Below are 16,228 nucleotides of genomic sequence, written 5' to 3' on the forward strand. Positions count from 1 at the left end.
ATTTATATTGTTAGTATAATAATAGCAGCATGCACATTGCCTAAATTAACTTCTATATTAAAATTAACATTAGGTTGCTCTGGATAATGAACAGTCCACAAATTCCCTCTTTTGCCCAGAAATGACCAACTTTAGACCAGGGATGGGCAACTTCGGTCCTGGAGGGCCACTGTCCTACAGAGTTTAGCTCCAACCCTGAAAAAAATCACCTGCCTGTAATTTTCTAGTAATCCTGAGGACCTTGATTTAGCTTGTTCAGGTGTGTTTGATTAGGGTTGAAGCTAAACTCTGTAGGACAGTGGCCCTCCAGGACCGAAGTTGCCCATCCCTGATTTAGACTATCAAGATTATTTATTTCCTTGTCTAAGACGAGCATTGGCAATATTAGCACAAGGGTTTGCTTGGGTTTCACTTGTCAATGAGAATGTCAGACTCGATGACATGATTCGAATGATCAGTACGTTCAATCATGACCAAAGTTTATATTGTGCTGTCCATTGATGTACAGTCTGATCATGCTTATTCACTTGCACCGAAATCTCTGTTCCCAATTCAATATAGTGTACTCGTGGGGTGACAGTAGTTAGACCCTAAATAGTGCACCATATCAATAATACACTCAGATTAAGAAGTATATAACTTATGTACACCAACTAATGCTATTATTTCCATAATGCAATGAGCATGTTAACATTCCATGGCAAGGGAATTTTATTAATAGACACAATAGTAATTTAGTGTGTTTTACATAGACATGATAAAAATGAAAACAGGTACATTTTTAAATCATAAAAAGATCTAGATTAGTTTGCTGAAATCTTTTTCAAGGTTTTGAGAAGTAATTAATCCATTTTAAATAGCCATATCAAAATATAGAAAACCACAATTATACAGATAATAGTTTTTTTTTTAAATCAAATCAATCAATCAAATATTTCTGTTGGATGGATAAGGACATTATTTATCTGATAAGGAATAGATGGCCAGATGCTCTTACTGCAGAGTTACTTCCTTTTATATTTGTAAGGTCTCTCTTATCCAGCTCTTAGTGTTTCTTACATTGCCTGTTGTTTCTGAGTTATGTTATTTATTTATTTATTTGGATCTGAGGCCATTTTACTGTTGATAACCATTGGAGATGCAAGATGATATTAAAGGAAAGAGACTACAAGGTGATACAAGAGATTTGCAATACTGTTAGAGCATTTAGACCTCCATTTCTAATCTCTTATACAGTAGTGTGTTCATCTCTTCAGCTCTGTCAGAAATGCTGTGGAGATGCTTATGGGATGCTATGGCTATTTCAAAGCCGCCCCAAACAATGTGAGAGGACAGAAACATGAGCATAGGGCGCAACCTTTGTCTGAGATTACAGGAAAAAGGATTACTCACTGCCTCCTTAGGCTTTATAAACAAGTCTCAACACTGAATATTATATGATGAGTTCAGGCAACAGATTTTTATTTGGCCTGTTCCACAGAGTTTAGATTAGGTATTATGTGGCCTTTTGAAAAACTTAGCCTTGTATTAGCAGGGCATCCCACACAATATACTACTGTAGATGGTGTCTCCCCCTTGTGGTGGGAGGCAGTAATGAGAGTGTGTATGAGTATGTGCATGGTTGGTTTAGAATAGCTTACTACCATACTAATCTGACTATGACCGCGTTATATACTATTTATCTTCTTTTTTTACTAAAACCCAAGTTGCAAATTTTTCAGGATAATCCATTTCATGGTGTGCAAGGCCATTTGAAACATTTCTCTTTCTCTTATAGGTGATTTTGACAGAGATTAACTCAAATGGGTTCCAGCGCTCTTTCTCTGATGAAGATGATATGACGAGTATCTCAGAGAGTGATGTCATCTACGCTTTCCAGGCTCCACCCCTGTCCGCCAGAGGAGGTTCCATGCGATTCTCAGGTAACCAAAGTGATACATAAGGAAATCGAGGCAATGCTTCTGCGGATTGAATATTGACCGTTGAAGGTGCTGTAAATGATTCGAGAATGTTTGCTAAATCCCATCTCTCACAAGGCCAGAAGTTTTTTTTTTTTTTTTGTGGCAGCTTATTCTGGCCAAGAACTGCCCACTTAGACTGGAGGAAACCACCGTGTCCTCCTCTGCCGAGTCATTCGATTTACCGTCATCACCCTCAGTGATTCCAGCTTTTCGAAATATTTCACATACCATTTCAATTTTCCTTAGATACTGTACAAAGCTGTGCAACTTCTTCTGTTTTGTTGGCTGCATTATAATGAGAGGGCTGCGATGACAGATTAGCAATGCTAGAATTTATATTCTAACTTTAATTCCGGAAAATACAATATTTCTGAGGAAAAAAGTGTGGACCACTCCCTTTCCCTTTTTTGCTGTTAACATTGCCTAGGGCTGTCACTGACAGATTTGATTCCTCTGGACATCTTTTTCAGTGATATCTGTCAGGTAGTAGGGATATTTTGTGGTATTCCACCAAAAATATTAGCTTTCAGCACTTTTAAGAAAAATGTAGGCATAAAAGGCAATGTGCTGGAAAATGTAGCATTATAGATGGATATTTACACGGAAATATCTCAGTACACGGTGATTTCTCAGTCCATTGATGCATTTTCGTGATAGAGTTGCAGCGCGACTTTTTCTTTATAAATGAGCTTACTTTTTTTCTCCCAGCTATGTTATAGAACTGTATATCATAAGTTCACTGAAAGGTCTTAAGAAAACTTTCTACTTCAAAATTAAGAAGCTCTTCTGAATTACAGATACAACCCGGTTTACAAGTCTGTATAGCATGTTTGTGTAATATGGCTGTCAGGTGGATGATTGAAGATTGATGACGTGCTTATGGGGGTTGTCAAAAGTGGAGGATGAAAAAGAAAATTGAGGGGCAACTTGCTCCATGTAGAATAAAACAACTTCTAGCTGCTGATGTGACATCCCTTGTGATAAAGAAGTACACTTTATCATACTTTTAAAAATAGATATAGTTATAACAGAAATAATTAAAAGAAAACACTTTGAAAACTGAATGTAATATTTATGGACACTAAACTGCATGTTATTTGAAATTGAATAAAAGTTTATTCAATTTATTATAGTAAAAAAAATTATTTTAATATCATTTATATTTTATAATATATATATAATTTATATTAATTGCAATTAGCTGAAGTTTTTTTTTTAATGCATGTACAAGTATAATTATGTAATTTCATAATTATTTCGGTTGTCTTTAAAATATGGTTAAATGTAGTGCCGAATGTATCGACAAGCATAAACTATAAAAAAAATAACAATTTAAAGTAATGCATTGCATTGAAACTTGTTTGTGATTACACATTTGCAATGAGGATGTTGCAATTTAAAACATATCAACTTTAATATTGAATATCACACTACAGTTCAAAATACAAGTAGCCTAATTTACATGTGCTTATTTATGCTAGTGTACACATCAAAATAAGTGTACTTTAAAGCATGACAAAAGATTATTAAAACATGATTTAAGTGTACTTTAAACTAAAACTTTTGACATTATTACAAAGTGCACTTTTTATTACAAATGGGTAGTTTTTAATAGCAATTGTAAAAAAACATAGGCAAGAAGGTGTGCTTTCGTCAAGTGCTCTTAAGATTTGAAGCACACTACAAGTGGACATTCAATACAATTAAGTGCACTTCTTTTTCACAAGGGATGATCTTATGTGATTGTATGTTATTAAAATATATGTGAACTTTTTCTGGGGGAGAAATGCATATAGGGTGCAACACCAGCTGAAATTCATTGCTTACATATTATTAATACTGTATGTGAATAAATATTCACATGAGAGGTTGTGGAACAACTCATAATATCAGTATATTATACAAGGTTCACATGGTTCTGTCAAAACACTTTACTTACTGCTCATCTGGCTATCAACGGTTGGCTAATGAGTATATTTTAGCATTTTGCATATTATCCATCTTAATTGCATTGCTGATCACAGCAGCCACATTTATCATCAGATAGGTAGCATCAGTAAAACATTGTAAATTACTCATGACATGATGAAATATATAGCCTACAGTATAAGTTTTAAATATGGCTAATATTGAAAATACTGAATTAGAAAGTGTAATGAAGTGTAAAGCAAATCAGGCTCATATACTGTAGATCTTTCTCCGATTTGGCCTTTTCTGCTATAATGAAATATGTTTTCTTGTGCAATTTCCAATCAGATTAGGCTGTGTTGGGTGTCTGCCAAGGCTTTCTTATTGAAAAATGAACTTTTGCTATGTGTTAGATTTAGAAATTTATATTCCATCTGATGGAAAATAACAACACTAGGATTACTGCAAAGAAAGACAAATGAATTGGGAATTAGAGTCTCCGTCCTTCTTCTTATCTGTATGCAGCTTTCTTTTTTTCCAAATAAACTTTTATTGTGGTACAACCCTCTACACCATACAGGATAATGAAGTGATCCATCTGCAAGGTCAATTGAAGTAAATTATTTTAAAATGTATTTGTATAACACTTTGTACAACAGTAATTGTTTTAAGGGGTATTACAGCTAGACCTTCAATGACCAAGCATGGTTACAAGAAAAAGGAACTTAAAATTGAGCTAGAAAGTAACCTTGGGCATAACTAAGATCAAAAAATGAATCCATCTTCCTCTGCCTGGCCTGACTGGAGGCCATTTTGAAATAATCAGTAAAGTGTGATGTATTACGGCATGTAGATAGTATTTTCACCCGACCAATTTTCTGAGAGAACATTTGGTATTTTCCGGTTAGAAAAGATTAGCCTATTATTGTTTTTAAGCATAAAGTTTTCGACCGAAAACTTGATCACTTGTTCTTCATCATTTTAAGACTATGGATTATCCCTTTTTCCAATTGCCATATTATGCTCCTGTGCTTTTTACCTGGTTCTAAAACTAGTTTTCTTACAGTTATAGTAATTATAGCTTATCAATATCAGAAAACAAGTGCTGCCCAGCTTTGTCATGGGCCTCATTTCTTTTACAATGTGCAGAATATTAAGAGTGTTCATCAAGCTGTGAGAACTTTAAATTACATTATGTAACTTTTTGCTGACTTTGCTTGAAGGCATGTTTTATATACATACAGCTACAACTGCAGTGAAAGCTTCAGATGCAGTTTGTCACGACTCTCTGCCTCATTACATGTGACAGTTACCGATCGGCACAAAAATGTGGGTTGTAGTCTTCTGTCACTCTGCAATTATGTCACAGCTTTTTGTCCACTTATAAAGCCCTTTCTTAAAATTGCTTTTATTTTTTATCTGAACTTTTTTTATACAGAAAATTGAGCATCCCTTTCAGATTCAAGATATATACAAATTAGAATAGTGGATACATTGTTTTCTTTACTCAATACTAATGTTTTATGTATTTGAGGAGTGGAGAAGAGTCTTAATCTAGCATTTGTCGTCGAGTCATACCCAATGCTGTCTTAAATAGCCTGTGCAAAGCACTTCATCTTTATTAACATGAGATTTTGACAAAATAATAGAAAAAACTGAGTGCCCACATACAGTAGCTACAGTAAACTTTATAACCTGTAAGTTGATTAAAACCTAATGCAATGCACTTGCCTCAGATGCGGCCATTTAATGACAGACAAAACACGCATGTCTGAAATTCTCCTAAATTCACTGGTCATAAACATTGTAACTCCTTTTGAACTTGATTTTGGTCAATAATAATAATATAATGACTAATATAATATGTCTGACCATATATAAAGCTGTTTTTTGTTGTTGTTTTTTTAACGATATTAACTGTTTTATAATATCAAGGAAATGCAATTACTCTGCCTCCTTGTTTATTTATTTGAGATGCTTTTACACATATTTGGGTAATGTATTTATGCATTGCTTGGGCAGAGATGTACAGTTATTGTTAATTATTTATGTGTGTGCCTACCCATGAGGAGGAAGAGCGAAATGGGACTGCCAGTGTGTGTGTGTGTGTGTGTGTGTGTGTGTGTGTGTGTGTGTGTGTGTGTGTGTGTGTGTGTCTGAGAATCCCAGAAATGTTAAAAGCGTCCATTCATTTGGACTAATGCATGTGTTAAAATAATTCATTTTTGTCTAGAAATAAATTTTTTTTAACGTTTTTAAATGTTTTTTTATAAATAGCCTATTTTGTACACCCACACACCTGAGAGTGCCATTTGCACTGTACAGACAGGGGTCGGTCATTGTGTGTGTGTGTGTGTGTGTGTGTGTGTGTGTGTGTGTGTGTGTGTGTGTGTGTGTGTGTGTGTGTGTGTGTGTGTGTGTGTGTGTGTGTGTGTGTGTGTGTGTGTGTGTGTGTGTGTTCAAGGAAACAAAGAACTCTGGTTCTATTGTGGTCCTACTCCTAGAACCTTAAAAGGAAATCAGCCACCTTAGTTTACAGGAGTTCAAGGACATGAAAAGGCGGACAGCTTGCACCTGCGAGGCCTTAGAAGGATCTTGAGTCTTGGGAAAGTTACAACGTACGTCAATCAAGAAGATTAGAACCTAACTTTGGCGGTGAACAACAGGAATATAAAAGACTGAAGGGTTGATTGCCTCTTTGGATACTGATACGTCAAACCCCCCGACTCTTAAGCCCAGAGCTGAAGACAAGAAGCCCAGAGCTGTCTACACCTTTGATTGAAAGCATGATTATTGTACAGAGTACAGACAATACAAAAACTGCCTTTCAGGCTTTGATTTATAGTGTTTTAAGGCTTTGAGCAAGAACATACCAAGGAGAAGTCTTGACAAAATTTTAAGCATTTTATGCTTAGAATTTAGGGCAGACTCGAATCGACTTACTTTACCTAATCTGAGAATAATCAATAATAAGGTTAAAGGTGTTAAGTTCAAAGTACACACCGCATAACAGATGACCGCGTCATGTTCACGTCCTCAGACTCGGATTGATGCGGTTCTATGTCAAAACACCTTTCATGTACATTACTGAAACAAGAATAAACAAAACTATTTCAATAAAATATAATCTTGTGCTGTCACACAGGAACTACACCATATTACATATAATTTGGTGATGACCAATTACCAATTAAACCAATCTACAGTTTTTCACTGTATATAGTGAGGTAACTTAAAGTTAACCAATTAACTGGTTTTTACGGTAGTATTTTAACTTTTTTTCTGTAAATATTACAAACATTTTACAGTCTATAGTAGCTCACATTTGGTAGGAGGTACAATATCTTTGCCCTCTTTTCCAGTGCATATACCAAATTCCCTCCCTTGAGATGTGATCGACAGACTAGGTTAGAAGATCATCTGTCTGACTCTGAACTGTTCTTAGACTTACATCTGGGTCTCTCTGAAGCTTAAGTTGATAGAGGTTTGGTGAGGTCATGTGTAACTGAGCGAATACACACTCCACTTCTCTGATGTTGTGCAATGCTCTTGCAGATTTGCCTGGTATTGTCTGGACTCTCCAGCCCAGACCAGTGAATAATTCATTCTGCATGGACTGCTCTTTTACTGCCACTTTAATGAATTACTAATATCTAATGTTGCTATTAGAGTCGTCATCTTCCTCAGAGCTGTTCTGTCATCATGTATCTAGTGTGGTGGAATTAAAGTAATAGTCCAGGTTAAATACAAGTTAAGCTTGTAAGCGAGTCAAAATTAATTAACATTATGGCTCAAGTGCTAGCCTATACAAGAAACTTAAAGGGTCATGAACTCCATTGTCTTATTGTTTTATAATGTTTCTTGGGGTGCATTTATAATGTTAGTATGATTTTTACATCAAAATTGTCAGAATTTAGAAATAAAAGGCATGTTTGCTACCCTGATTTTAGCCCTCTAATTTGAATGCTCTGTTTGAAGGGGCGTGTCTGCTGTGAGACTTCAGTGTAAACGCCCACTGCTGTGATTGGCTGACATCTTTACTATTACAGCTCTCAAGGTTAACTACTGGTGGAAAGTGTTGATTATAGCACTATACTTAGATCTATAGCATTATATTTAGATAGTGGCATGAAAGGTTGCAGTGATGAGCATGTAGCCAATCACAGACATGTTGAGCGCATGAATGCTGTGATCTCGTCATTGTAACTCAATTTCTGCACTTCTCACAAAAGCTTTCATCATAACTAACAGTGCAATTATAACAATTATAACGGGAGTTTTGGCGAGAGTCCAGAACTCAGCCACTGATAAACTTGCGCTGTTTGATTGACAGCTCCAGCGATTGTAAAGGGAGCGTTCTTTGATCGCTTTCTATATATAATTTAATCAAAGTCTAAATAAGATTATTTTCATCCTACTAAGAGAAACAATGTGAAGTTACCGTTTAGTCACTGGATTGATTTACTGACACACAGAGAAAGAACATCTGACTGTAGCGACATGAATCATTACATATCCAAAATCACTTTTCACAGATCGTGCATTAGAATTAACAGTTACTTACATGTTGTGGAATTACTGTCATGGCCATATCGTAAAAGTCTGTTTGCAAAGCCTGTGCCGAAATTGCGACTGATTTACAAGAGAATTCACAGTAAGATGTACCGAACAAACGAATAATGCTCAACTGAGACATTCACATTGTTGAAAATAAATAACCACATTCCTAGCATTAGGACCCTTTAGGTAATATTATTTTTTGTCCAGTTATCTATCGCTCCTCTCTCCTTGTCATCTCACTAACACGCAATGTCGGTCTTTCACCTACAGGCACATTCTATAACAAGTCGTTTTCTGGGCTTGGTTACAATAAAAGCTGTTTTTGGACTAACAAGGAAGTTTTCAGTTCTGAAACTTACAGGATATTCTTATAGGATGATTACCTCTTATATGTCAAAAGCTCAAGGAAAATTGTATTTCTCATATCATGACCCCTTAACTTGTATTGAACCAGAAATAGTCTTTTAAGGCCACAGTGGAACAAATGACTCTTATAGCAAAGTAATGTCAAATCTTCTCATCTTCAAAGTATTGCTCCGTGTAGTGAGGTAACAAAGGAAAACTGCTGAGATTGAAGTGAGGTAACAAAGGAAAACTGCTGAGATTGAAGGCAAGTCAGTGGTTGATAGATTACTTACAAATTGTAATATGCTACTTATTTCAAATTACATGACACAAATTTTAAAGAGTAATGTAATCTATTACATTACACATTTTAGGTAATATTATGGCTCTTTTCCACTGCATGGTACGGCTCGGCATGGCATGGCATGAAACGGCACGGCAAGGCTTGGCATGGCTTGGCATGGCTTGGCTCAGTTAGCTTTTCCACTGCAGTTTAGTACTGCTTAAAAGTGGGTGGGATTATAGACTGATCGTTATAGTTGCGGCGCCTCTATTGCCGTGGCGTCATCGTAAACACGTCACAAACAAATGCACAACACAGGAGCAATGGAGCATATCGATGGACTGGTGTTCTTGATTCTCGACATGTGGATGTTTTTCACTGCAAGATGAAGAAGTGTGTTTGTTTGGGTTTGGTGTCAAGTGTCGCAAATCCAATAACACGCTGGTAGTGACTATTCTCTCTGACCAATCAGTGATCTGCAGTGTTTACATGTCACATTTTAGTATGTCATTAGATTACTTTTGACCTAACCCATTTAACACATTGATTTGAATAGCATAATCTTGTACCATATTGACATAAAAGTACAAAGATAAAGAAAATATATTGCCGTTTTTATCAACAACATGAAGAGTATTAAACATTACATTACTGTACATTAGGATTTCGAAAACTGGTGATGAAGTAATTGCAGGGGGTCCGTAATGAATTAAATCATAAAAATAACAAATAAATGCATTTAAAATAAAAACAATACAAATAAAACACTAACACAAAAATAAAACAAAAACAAAGTGTGACTATTTGACCATTACATCAGAGAACTGAAATCATCCAAATGTTTTGTTTTGGAATCTGATTACGTAATCCAGATTACATATAATCAGTTACAGCTAACAACTAACAACCTACAACTAACCAGCACTGTTAAGAGCCTCTACTGGCTCCTCCTTTGGCCTTAAAATAAAATCATGGTGGAACAGAAGAATTCTGTCAATATCCAAAAAGGACTGCATTGTTCTGCAAAGGCATTCAAACTGTGGGTTGGTCTTAGTGTGTTTGCGTCTGTGAAAGTGTGAAATGTATGTGTGTGTCAGTGAGGGCCAAGTTTAATTATGGCTCTCACAAGCTCACAGTTCCCCTCTTCAATCTGCTCCAGCTGGCCCTCAAATGAGACACTGACGAGTAAGGCCTGCTGTGAGTGAGCGATAGAGAGCGAATCAGAGAGTGAGATAGAAACACTTCCATCCTGCCATAAAAAGAAGATATTGTACATAAGCACTTGCTACTTATCTCATTGGATTGCTAAAGAGAACCAATATTTATCCAGAACTTATTTTGATGGTGTCAAGTATTCGTCAGTGTAACTGTATTCATATTATATGTCGAATAATGTCTAGGAACAATTTAGTGTTTTGTGACCTTGTTTTTTCAGCAAGGATGCATGAAACTGATCGGTCTCGCTTTAGTTTAGGGTCCAATTCTCATTATTAACTAACTATTAACTATAAATTTTGCCTTAATAAACTCCTAATTTCTGCTTATTAATAGTTAGTAAGGTAGTTGTTAAGATTAGGTATTGGGTAGGATTAAGAGACTAAGGCATTAATATGTGCTTTATAAGTACTAATAAACAGCCAACAGCATCCTAGTAAAAATGCATGCTAATAAGCAACTAGTTAATAGTGAGAATTGGACCCTAAACTAACGGTTTACCAATTGATCAAAAGGGACAGGATTTTTGTAACAATGTCAGTCTTTTCTATTTCAAATTAACTTGAAATGGTAAAAAATTCTGAAATTTCTTTTGAACTTTTTATTCATTATGTTATTGAGCACCAAATCAGCATATTAAAGGGGTGGTTCGGGATTTTTGACATCGGACCTAATTTTTAAGTCAGCCTGGTTGTTATTCATCAGTGGAGACATTTTTTTTTCAAAATTATCCAGTCCTTTTATTTGGATAGTTAGCCGATGCTAGGCTAGCGCGAGTCAATGGTATATGTTAGCTAGCCTTTAAAAACCGTTTTACCCACTCCACAGTGCACCAAACGCAAATCAATTATAACACTAGACTATCGATGCAAATGTCCGTTGAGAGAATAATGTTAGAAATCAAACAGTACAATGGTTATTTTAAATTACAATATTAATGTTTACTGTATTTTATTAATGGAACCTTGGTGTGCACAAGATACTTCTTTAAAAAAACTAAGTAACACCAAAGGTTTGCCATGATAACATTTGCATTGGTTTTCCCATTCAAAATGAATCAATCACATTTATAGAAAGATAAATGAACTGTCATTTTAGATGACTTAATGAGAAAAGTAACATAAGAGAAAATGACAGAGATCAATGAGATTTTTAAAGCAAAAAACTAAACAAAAACCCACAATAAATACAGTTTATTTATAAAGTTATAAATAAAGTTACTCACAATAAATTTTGATTCTACTGTATGTAGATAGAGATCAGCAAAGGTATTACTGTGCAAACATGGTTTGTGAGGAAACTTCCTGTGTCCTCATGTGTTGAAATTAAAAAAATGCCAAAGGTTTTCTGTGATGGGTAGGTTTAGGGGTACGGTTAGTGTTAGGGGATAGAATATACAGTTGGTACAGTATTAAAAACCATTACGCCTATGTAGAGTCTCCATAAACCGTGTGTGTGTGTCGTCCTGCATTGTTGGCTTTTAATCACAATTCAGGATCAAACATCCACTTCCGATTGAAGTGAAAGATCAGAGCATGCCAGCAGTCACCAAGGAAACCAAAGGGTAGTTACAAGATTGATGCAGGAATAAAATGATACATGTATCATACAGTACATGTCTACACATACTGATACACAAGGTGCAACATATAGAAAACACAAGTAAGAGAACTTACTAACACACTATAGAACACACTATGTAACAATCACGCTTTCTATTCCAAAAAATTGAGCTGCTAAAATGGGTCATTGAGAAGTCATATATCATATATATCATAATATCATATATTGATCACCAAGAGCATATATTGACCGCCTACTCTACGTTTACATATTCAGGGCCCTATCTTACACCCGGCGCAATGCAGCGCCAAGCGCGATGCAAGTGTTTTTTGCTAGTTACAGTCCGACGTAGTTATCATTTTCACGTCCTGCGCCAATTTGTTTAAATAGCAAATGCATTTGCGCCAATTGTGTGGCCATTGGCGTGCTGGTCTGAAAACGAGGTGTGTTCTGGCGCATTGTTGGCACGTTGCTAATTTGAGGCAACAGAAATAGACTGCGCCATTGACCAAATGAAACCTGGTCTAAAGTCAATGGGCAATATATATATTTTTTGTTATTTAATGAGCGCAGTAACGTGCACCTATAGGCGAGTCCACAACGCGCATACACTCTGTTTATTAAACACACAGGGACGCACAACAGCACACAAACATGCCACATATTTAAAATAAAAGGATTATAATGTAAAAGATTATTATTATTATGTACATAAAGATATGGGGGAATCCGGCTTGTCCCGTAGATGATCTGCTTGCGCACTTTTACCTCGCGCACGAGCAGTTCCGTTTGCGCTCTGGAGACGGCTTTGGTCTTTCCACTATCAAATTCCGTCATGTAAATAGCGAATCTGCCATGGCGTGAGCGCAACTGGCATTTAAAGGGAATGGGAGATGAGAGACTGATTGGTTTAACGCACGTAAATCCCAAAACACACCCATTACTTAAACATACCCATTACCCATAATTTAAAAATAATGGAATTGTTGGATAAATACCCCTCACTCACTGTAAATGTATGAAACATAACTGACCTTTCTTTTTCTTTTTCTTTTAAGTTTGATGGCACTACGTACAAAGTTCTAATTTTATCACTGAACTGATTTATAATTTCACACTATTATTTTGCAACACTTTTGATGTTTAATAAGATGCTTGTTTCTTTTTATCTTTCTTAGGGATCCATCACTCCCTCCCTTCGTCCCCATACACCGCAGAGCCCAAAGGTCACAGGTTACCACCCTCAGGGACGTTATCATCAGAATTCTTGAATCAGGGTGGTTCTTCAAAGATCCTCCTGTTACTCTGCAATGTTGCTGGATCTGGCCAAGAAGCTACAAGGTGACAAAATATTTACTTAATATTTACTTTTATTTTTAGCACACCAGGGTGACTAGGAACATGAAATTGTCTAGCTATGGCTTCGTGTTTCACAGGAGTTTAAATATGAGGAAAAACAAAGGCCAAATTCCCTTAGTTCTGAACCAAAGAATATAGTTCTGATGTGCATCAAAAGATTGTTGAGCATCATGAAAAAGAAAGTGGCTGTAAGAAAATAGCTAAAGAATTGAAAATCCCCATTTCCACCATCAGGGCAATAATTAAGAAGTTCCAATCAACTAAAGAGGTTACAAATCTGCCTGGAAGATGTATAGACGTGTTGTCTTAATGCACGGTGAGGAGGAAAGTTTGAGTGGCCAAAGAATCACAGATGGAGAATTGCAGAGATTAGTTGAGTCTTGGGGTCGGAAAGCCTAAAAAAAACAACCCCTGCATCACCACATGTTGTTTGGGAGGGTTTCAAGAAAAATCCTCCTCACTCATCCAAACACAAACTCCAGCATATCCAGTTGTTAGAACCGACTAGAACTTTTGGTGCAAACAGGGATAAAGAAGTACACCATGCCCATGGTTTAATATACCACTGGATCTTTAATGTTGTGGGCCTATTTTTAGTTTTATATGTAACATTAGATTTTACTGTTTTACACAAAGATATATTTTGTTAAGAAAATGTAATTCATTTATTAAGTGTTTGCAATAAAATGTGAAGCAGATGGGTGTAGCATTCAGTCATTTGCTATAGTTGTTTGTTCCTGCACAAATATTATGATGTGATTAAGACCATTTAAAATCCATGTATATATTTATCATTTTAAAGATCCAATAATATCCCAAACGTGTGAGTCGAGTGATTCAGTGGAAATTAATTTTAGACCTACTGGTACAAGAGACATTTCTAGATTCACAAGGACGTTAATTCATACAAGTCAGATCAGTCAGCGATGTCAGAATCAATAATCCAAGGAAGTAAACTGCAGCGCAGGAATCGTCTTACATGCTCCAACTACAGATGCACTGATACTGGACTCTGGGGAGTGCTGCATCTGGCAGTCTTTGTCCCTAACCTCCAGCTGTCAATCAAAGTATCGCTCCCTCACCCATGGACACAGGGCAATAGGTGGAAACAGATGACAGGTATTCCCCTGGAACACCTACAAATGCCAGGATGACATTTTAGGGCCTAAGGAAGCGGAGGAAGGGAGAGAGAGAGGGAGAGAGAGAAAGAGGAAGTGTTTGTGTACTGCACCTTAATGGCAGATGCCTCCCAGCCTCTGGCCCACATTTGATAGTGAAGTTGCCTTTCTGGTTCAACAATTGCAACAAAATATAAGGGTTATATCAAAAAGTAGGTTCATATTTTCTATGTGAGAGGTGAATTGTGTAACTTTTGCAATGTTAATTTGATCCTGTCCTAACTTAATGTGCAGAGACAAGTTTGCTTGACTCAACTAATGCCACTAGTTAGGAGCAGGACTACCTGTAATATCTGATTACTGGGGAAGTGACTATTTTAGTTCTTGGGAAATCTTATTTTATGTGTGTGGTGCAGCAGTTTAGCTAGCCAGACTAAACGACAAACCACACTGCAGCTTATTCTGGCCAATAACTGTCCATTTAGACAGGAAGTAATGGTCTGAACGACATACAGTATAAAGCAAGAGACCACAGTGTATACCACTATATTAGACTGGTGTGGATAAAAAGGGGCACAGCAATCTCTACCAATGTTTATACAGAAAAACACTGGAAAAATAATGGAAATATTTTATAGACTATCTAGTTTACTTAATGCTTAATAAATTGCTTCAAACTAAACTTTGAATATCTTTCAAATATTTGATGTTCCTAACCTGGCAAACTCTGGCAAATCCAGTGATTATTTCATCCTCAACAAGCAAGCATGACTTAATAAATGCTGTGTCGCCTTTGTCATGTTCAGGGAGGGAAGAGTGAGGCAAGGATATATTGCAGCAGTAGTTTATTTCAAACAAGAAGATAATCCAAATTGTGGAGATGACAGCTTAGTTTAACCAAGACAATAACTGATAAACTCAAACTACAGAGCTAGATAGATTTATATAGGAGTAAATGAGGAACTAAACAAGACACAGGTGAACATAATCAGAAACCATGAAAACCATAATTGGTAACTATGGAAACAAACTCAAACACAGGAAGAGAAAACCAAAGCAATGCAACAGAAATATCTTTCAGAATAAGAGTCTTAAACAGGTATAACATGACATCCTTACTATTGTAATGTCAACCAATCAGGTTAGAGCTTGCCGGATTGAGAAAGTGCATATTTATATAGTCAGATAATCTTAGAGTAGTGATGCAGGGAAAAATAAATAAGTCTTCGGTCTACACCAAATTGTGCTATCACTCATTTTGACTTTTGCTTTCTTTCTCCAGGTTTGGGCCTCCGTTCCTGATGAGAGTAGAAAGGATTCTTTCTTGGGATCATTTGCGACAGAGTGTCTGCAATAAGCTTTACTTATTTCAAAAAAATACAATCGTAAAGGTGAGTGTGAGCTGATCATGGATTACTACTCTCAGGTTTTGATGTTAGCGCCATGTACTGCGGTTAGAGCTAGGGTAATTATGGGATATTGAATTTCTTTATTATGACAGAAGCCTCTCGATAATTATGGCACCGCTCTCCCTGCAAGCTTAAATGTTCAGATGAGGGAAGGATAATCACAGACCAATTAGTTGAATACAGGAGATGGAGAGATAAGGAGAAAGAGAAATGGTCATGTGTACAGTATACACCTGTTGGACTTACTGACTGAATATGAACAAATGTGTTAATTACTATTCATCAGTCACTACCTTTTAGATAAATCCTGCAGCGCTATCTTATTTCCTTATAAGTTTAAATATGCAGGAATGTGACCATAAATGGTCATGTGCCAACGCTGCCCTCTGAGGCTCACTGTTGTATCCATTTCCCAAAAAAGAGATTCTTGTTTAACATTCATGAAGTTTGTCATAAAGTCAGTGAATAATCTTGAATTAAAATTCTAAATATATTTTGAATTACTAT

General features: G+C 36.2%; 1 protein-coding gene across 2 annotated transcripts in view; it reads left to right on the plus strand.

Annotated features, from left to right (window-relative positions):
- Nucleotides 1–16,228, plus strand: part of usp43a (ubiquitin specific peptidase 43a) — a 99,059-nt gene that overhangs the window by 63,423 nt on the left and 19,408 nt on the right. For both annotated transcript variants that reach the window (XM_082136714.1, XM_082136713.1), the window contains exons 6-8: nucleotides 1,778–1,922; nucleotides 13,014–13,176; nucleotides 15,595–15,703. In XM_082136714.1, coding sequence (XP_081992840.1) covers nucleotides 1,778–1,922; nucleotides 13,014–13,176; nucleotides 15,595–15,703 — 417 coding nt within the window. The remainder of the gene's footprint in view (nucleotides 1–1,777; nucleotides 1,923–13,013; nucleotides 13,177–15,594; nucleotides 15,704–16,228) is intronic.

This window comes from Leuciscus leuciscus (assembly GCF_965113295.1).
Source record: "Leuciscus leuciscus genome assembly, chromosome: 14".
NCBI lineage: Eukaryota > Metazoa > Chordata > Actinopteri > Cypriniformes > Leuciscidae > Leuciscus > Leuciscus leuciscus.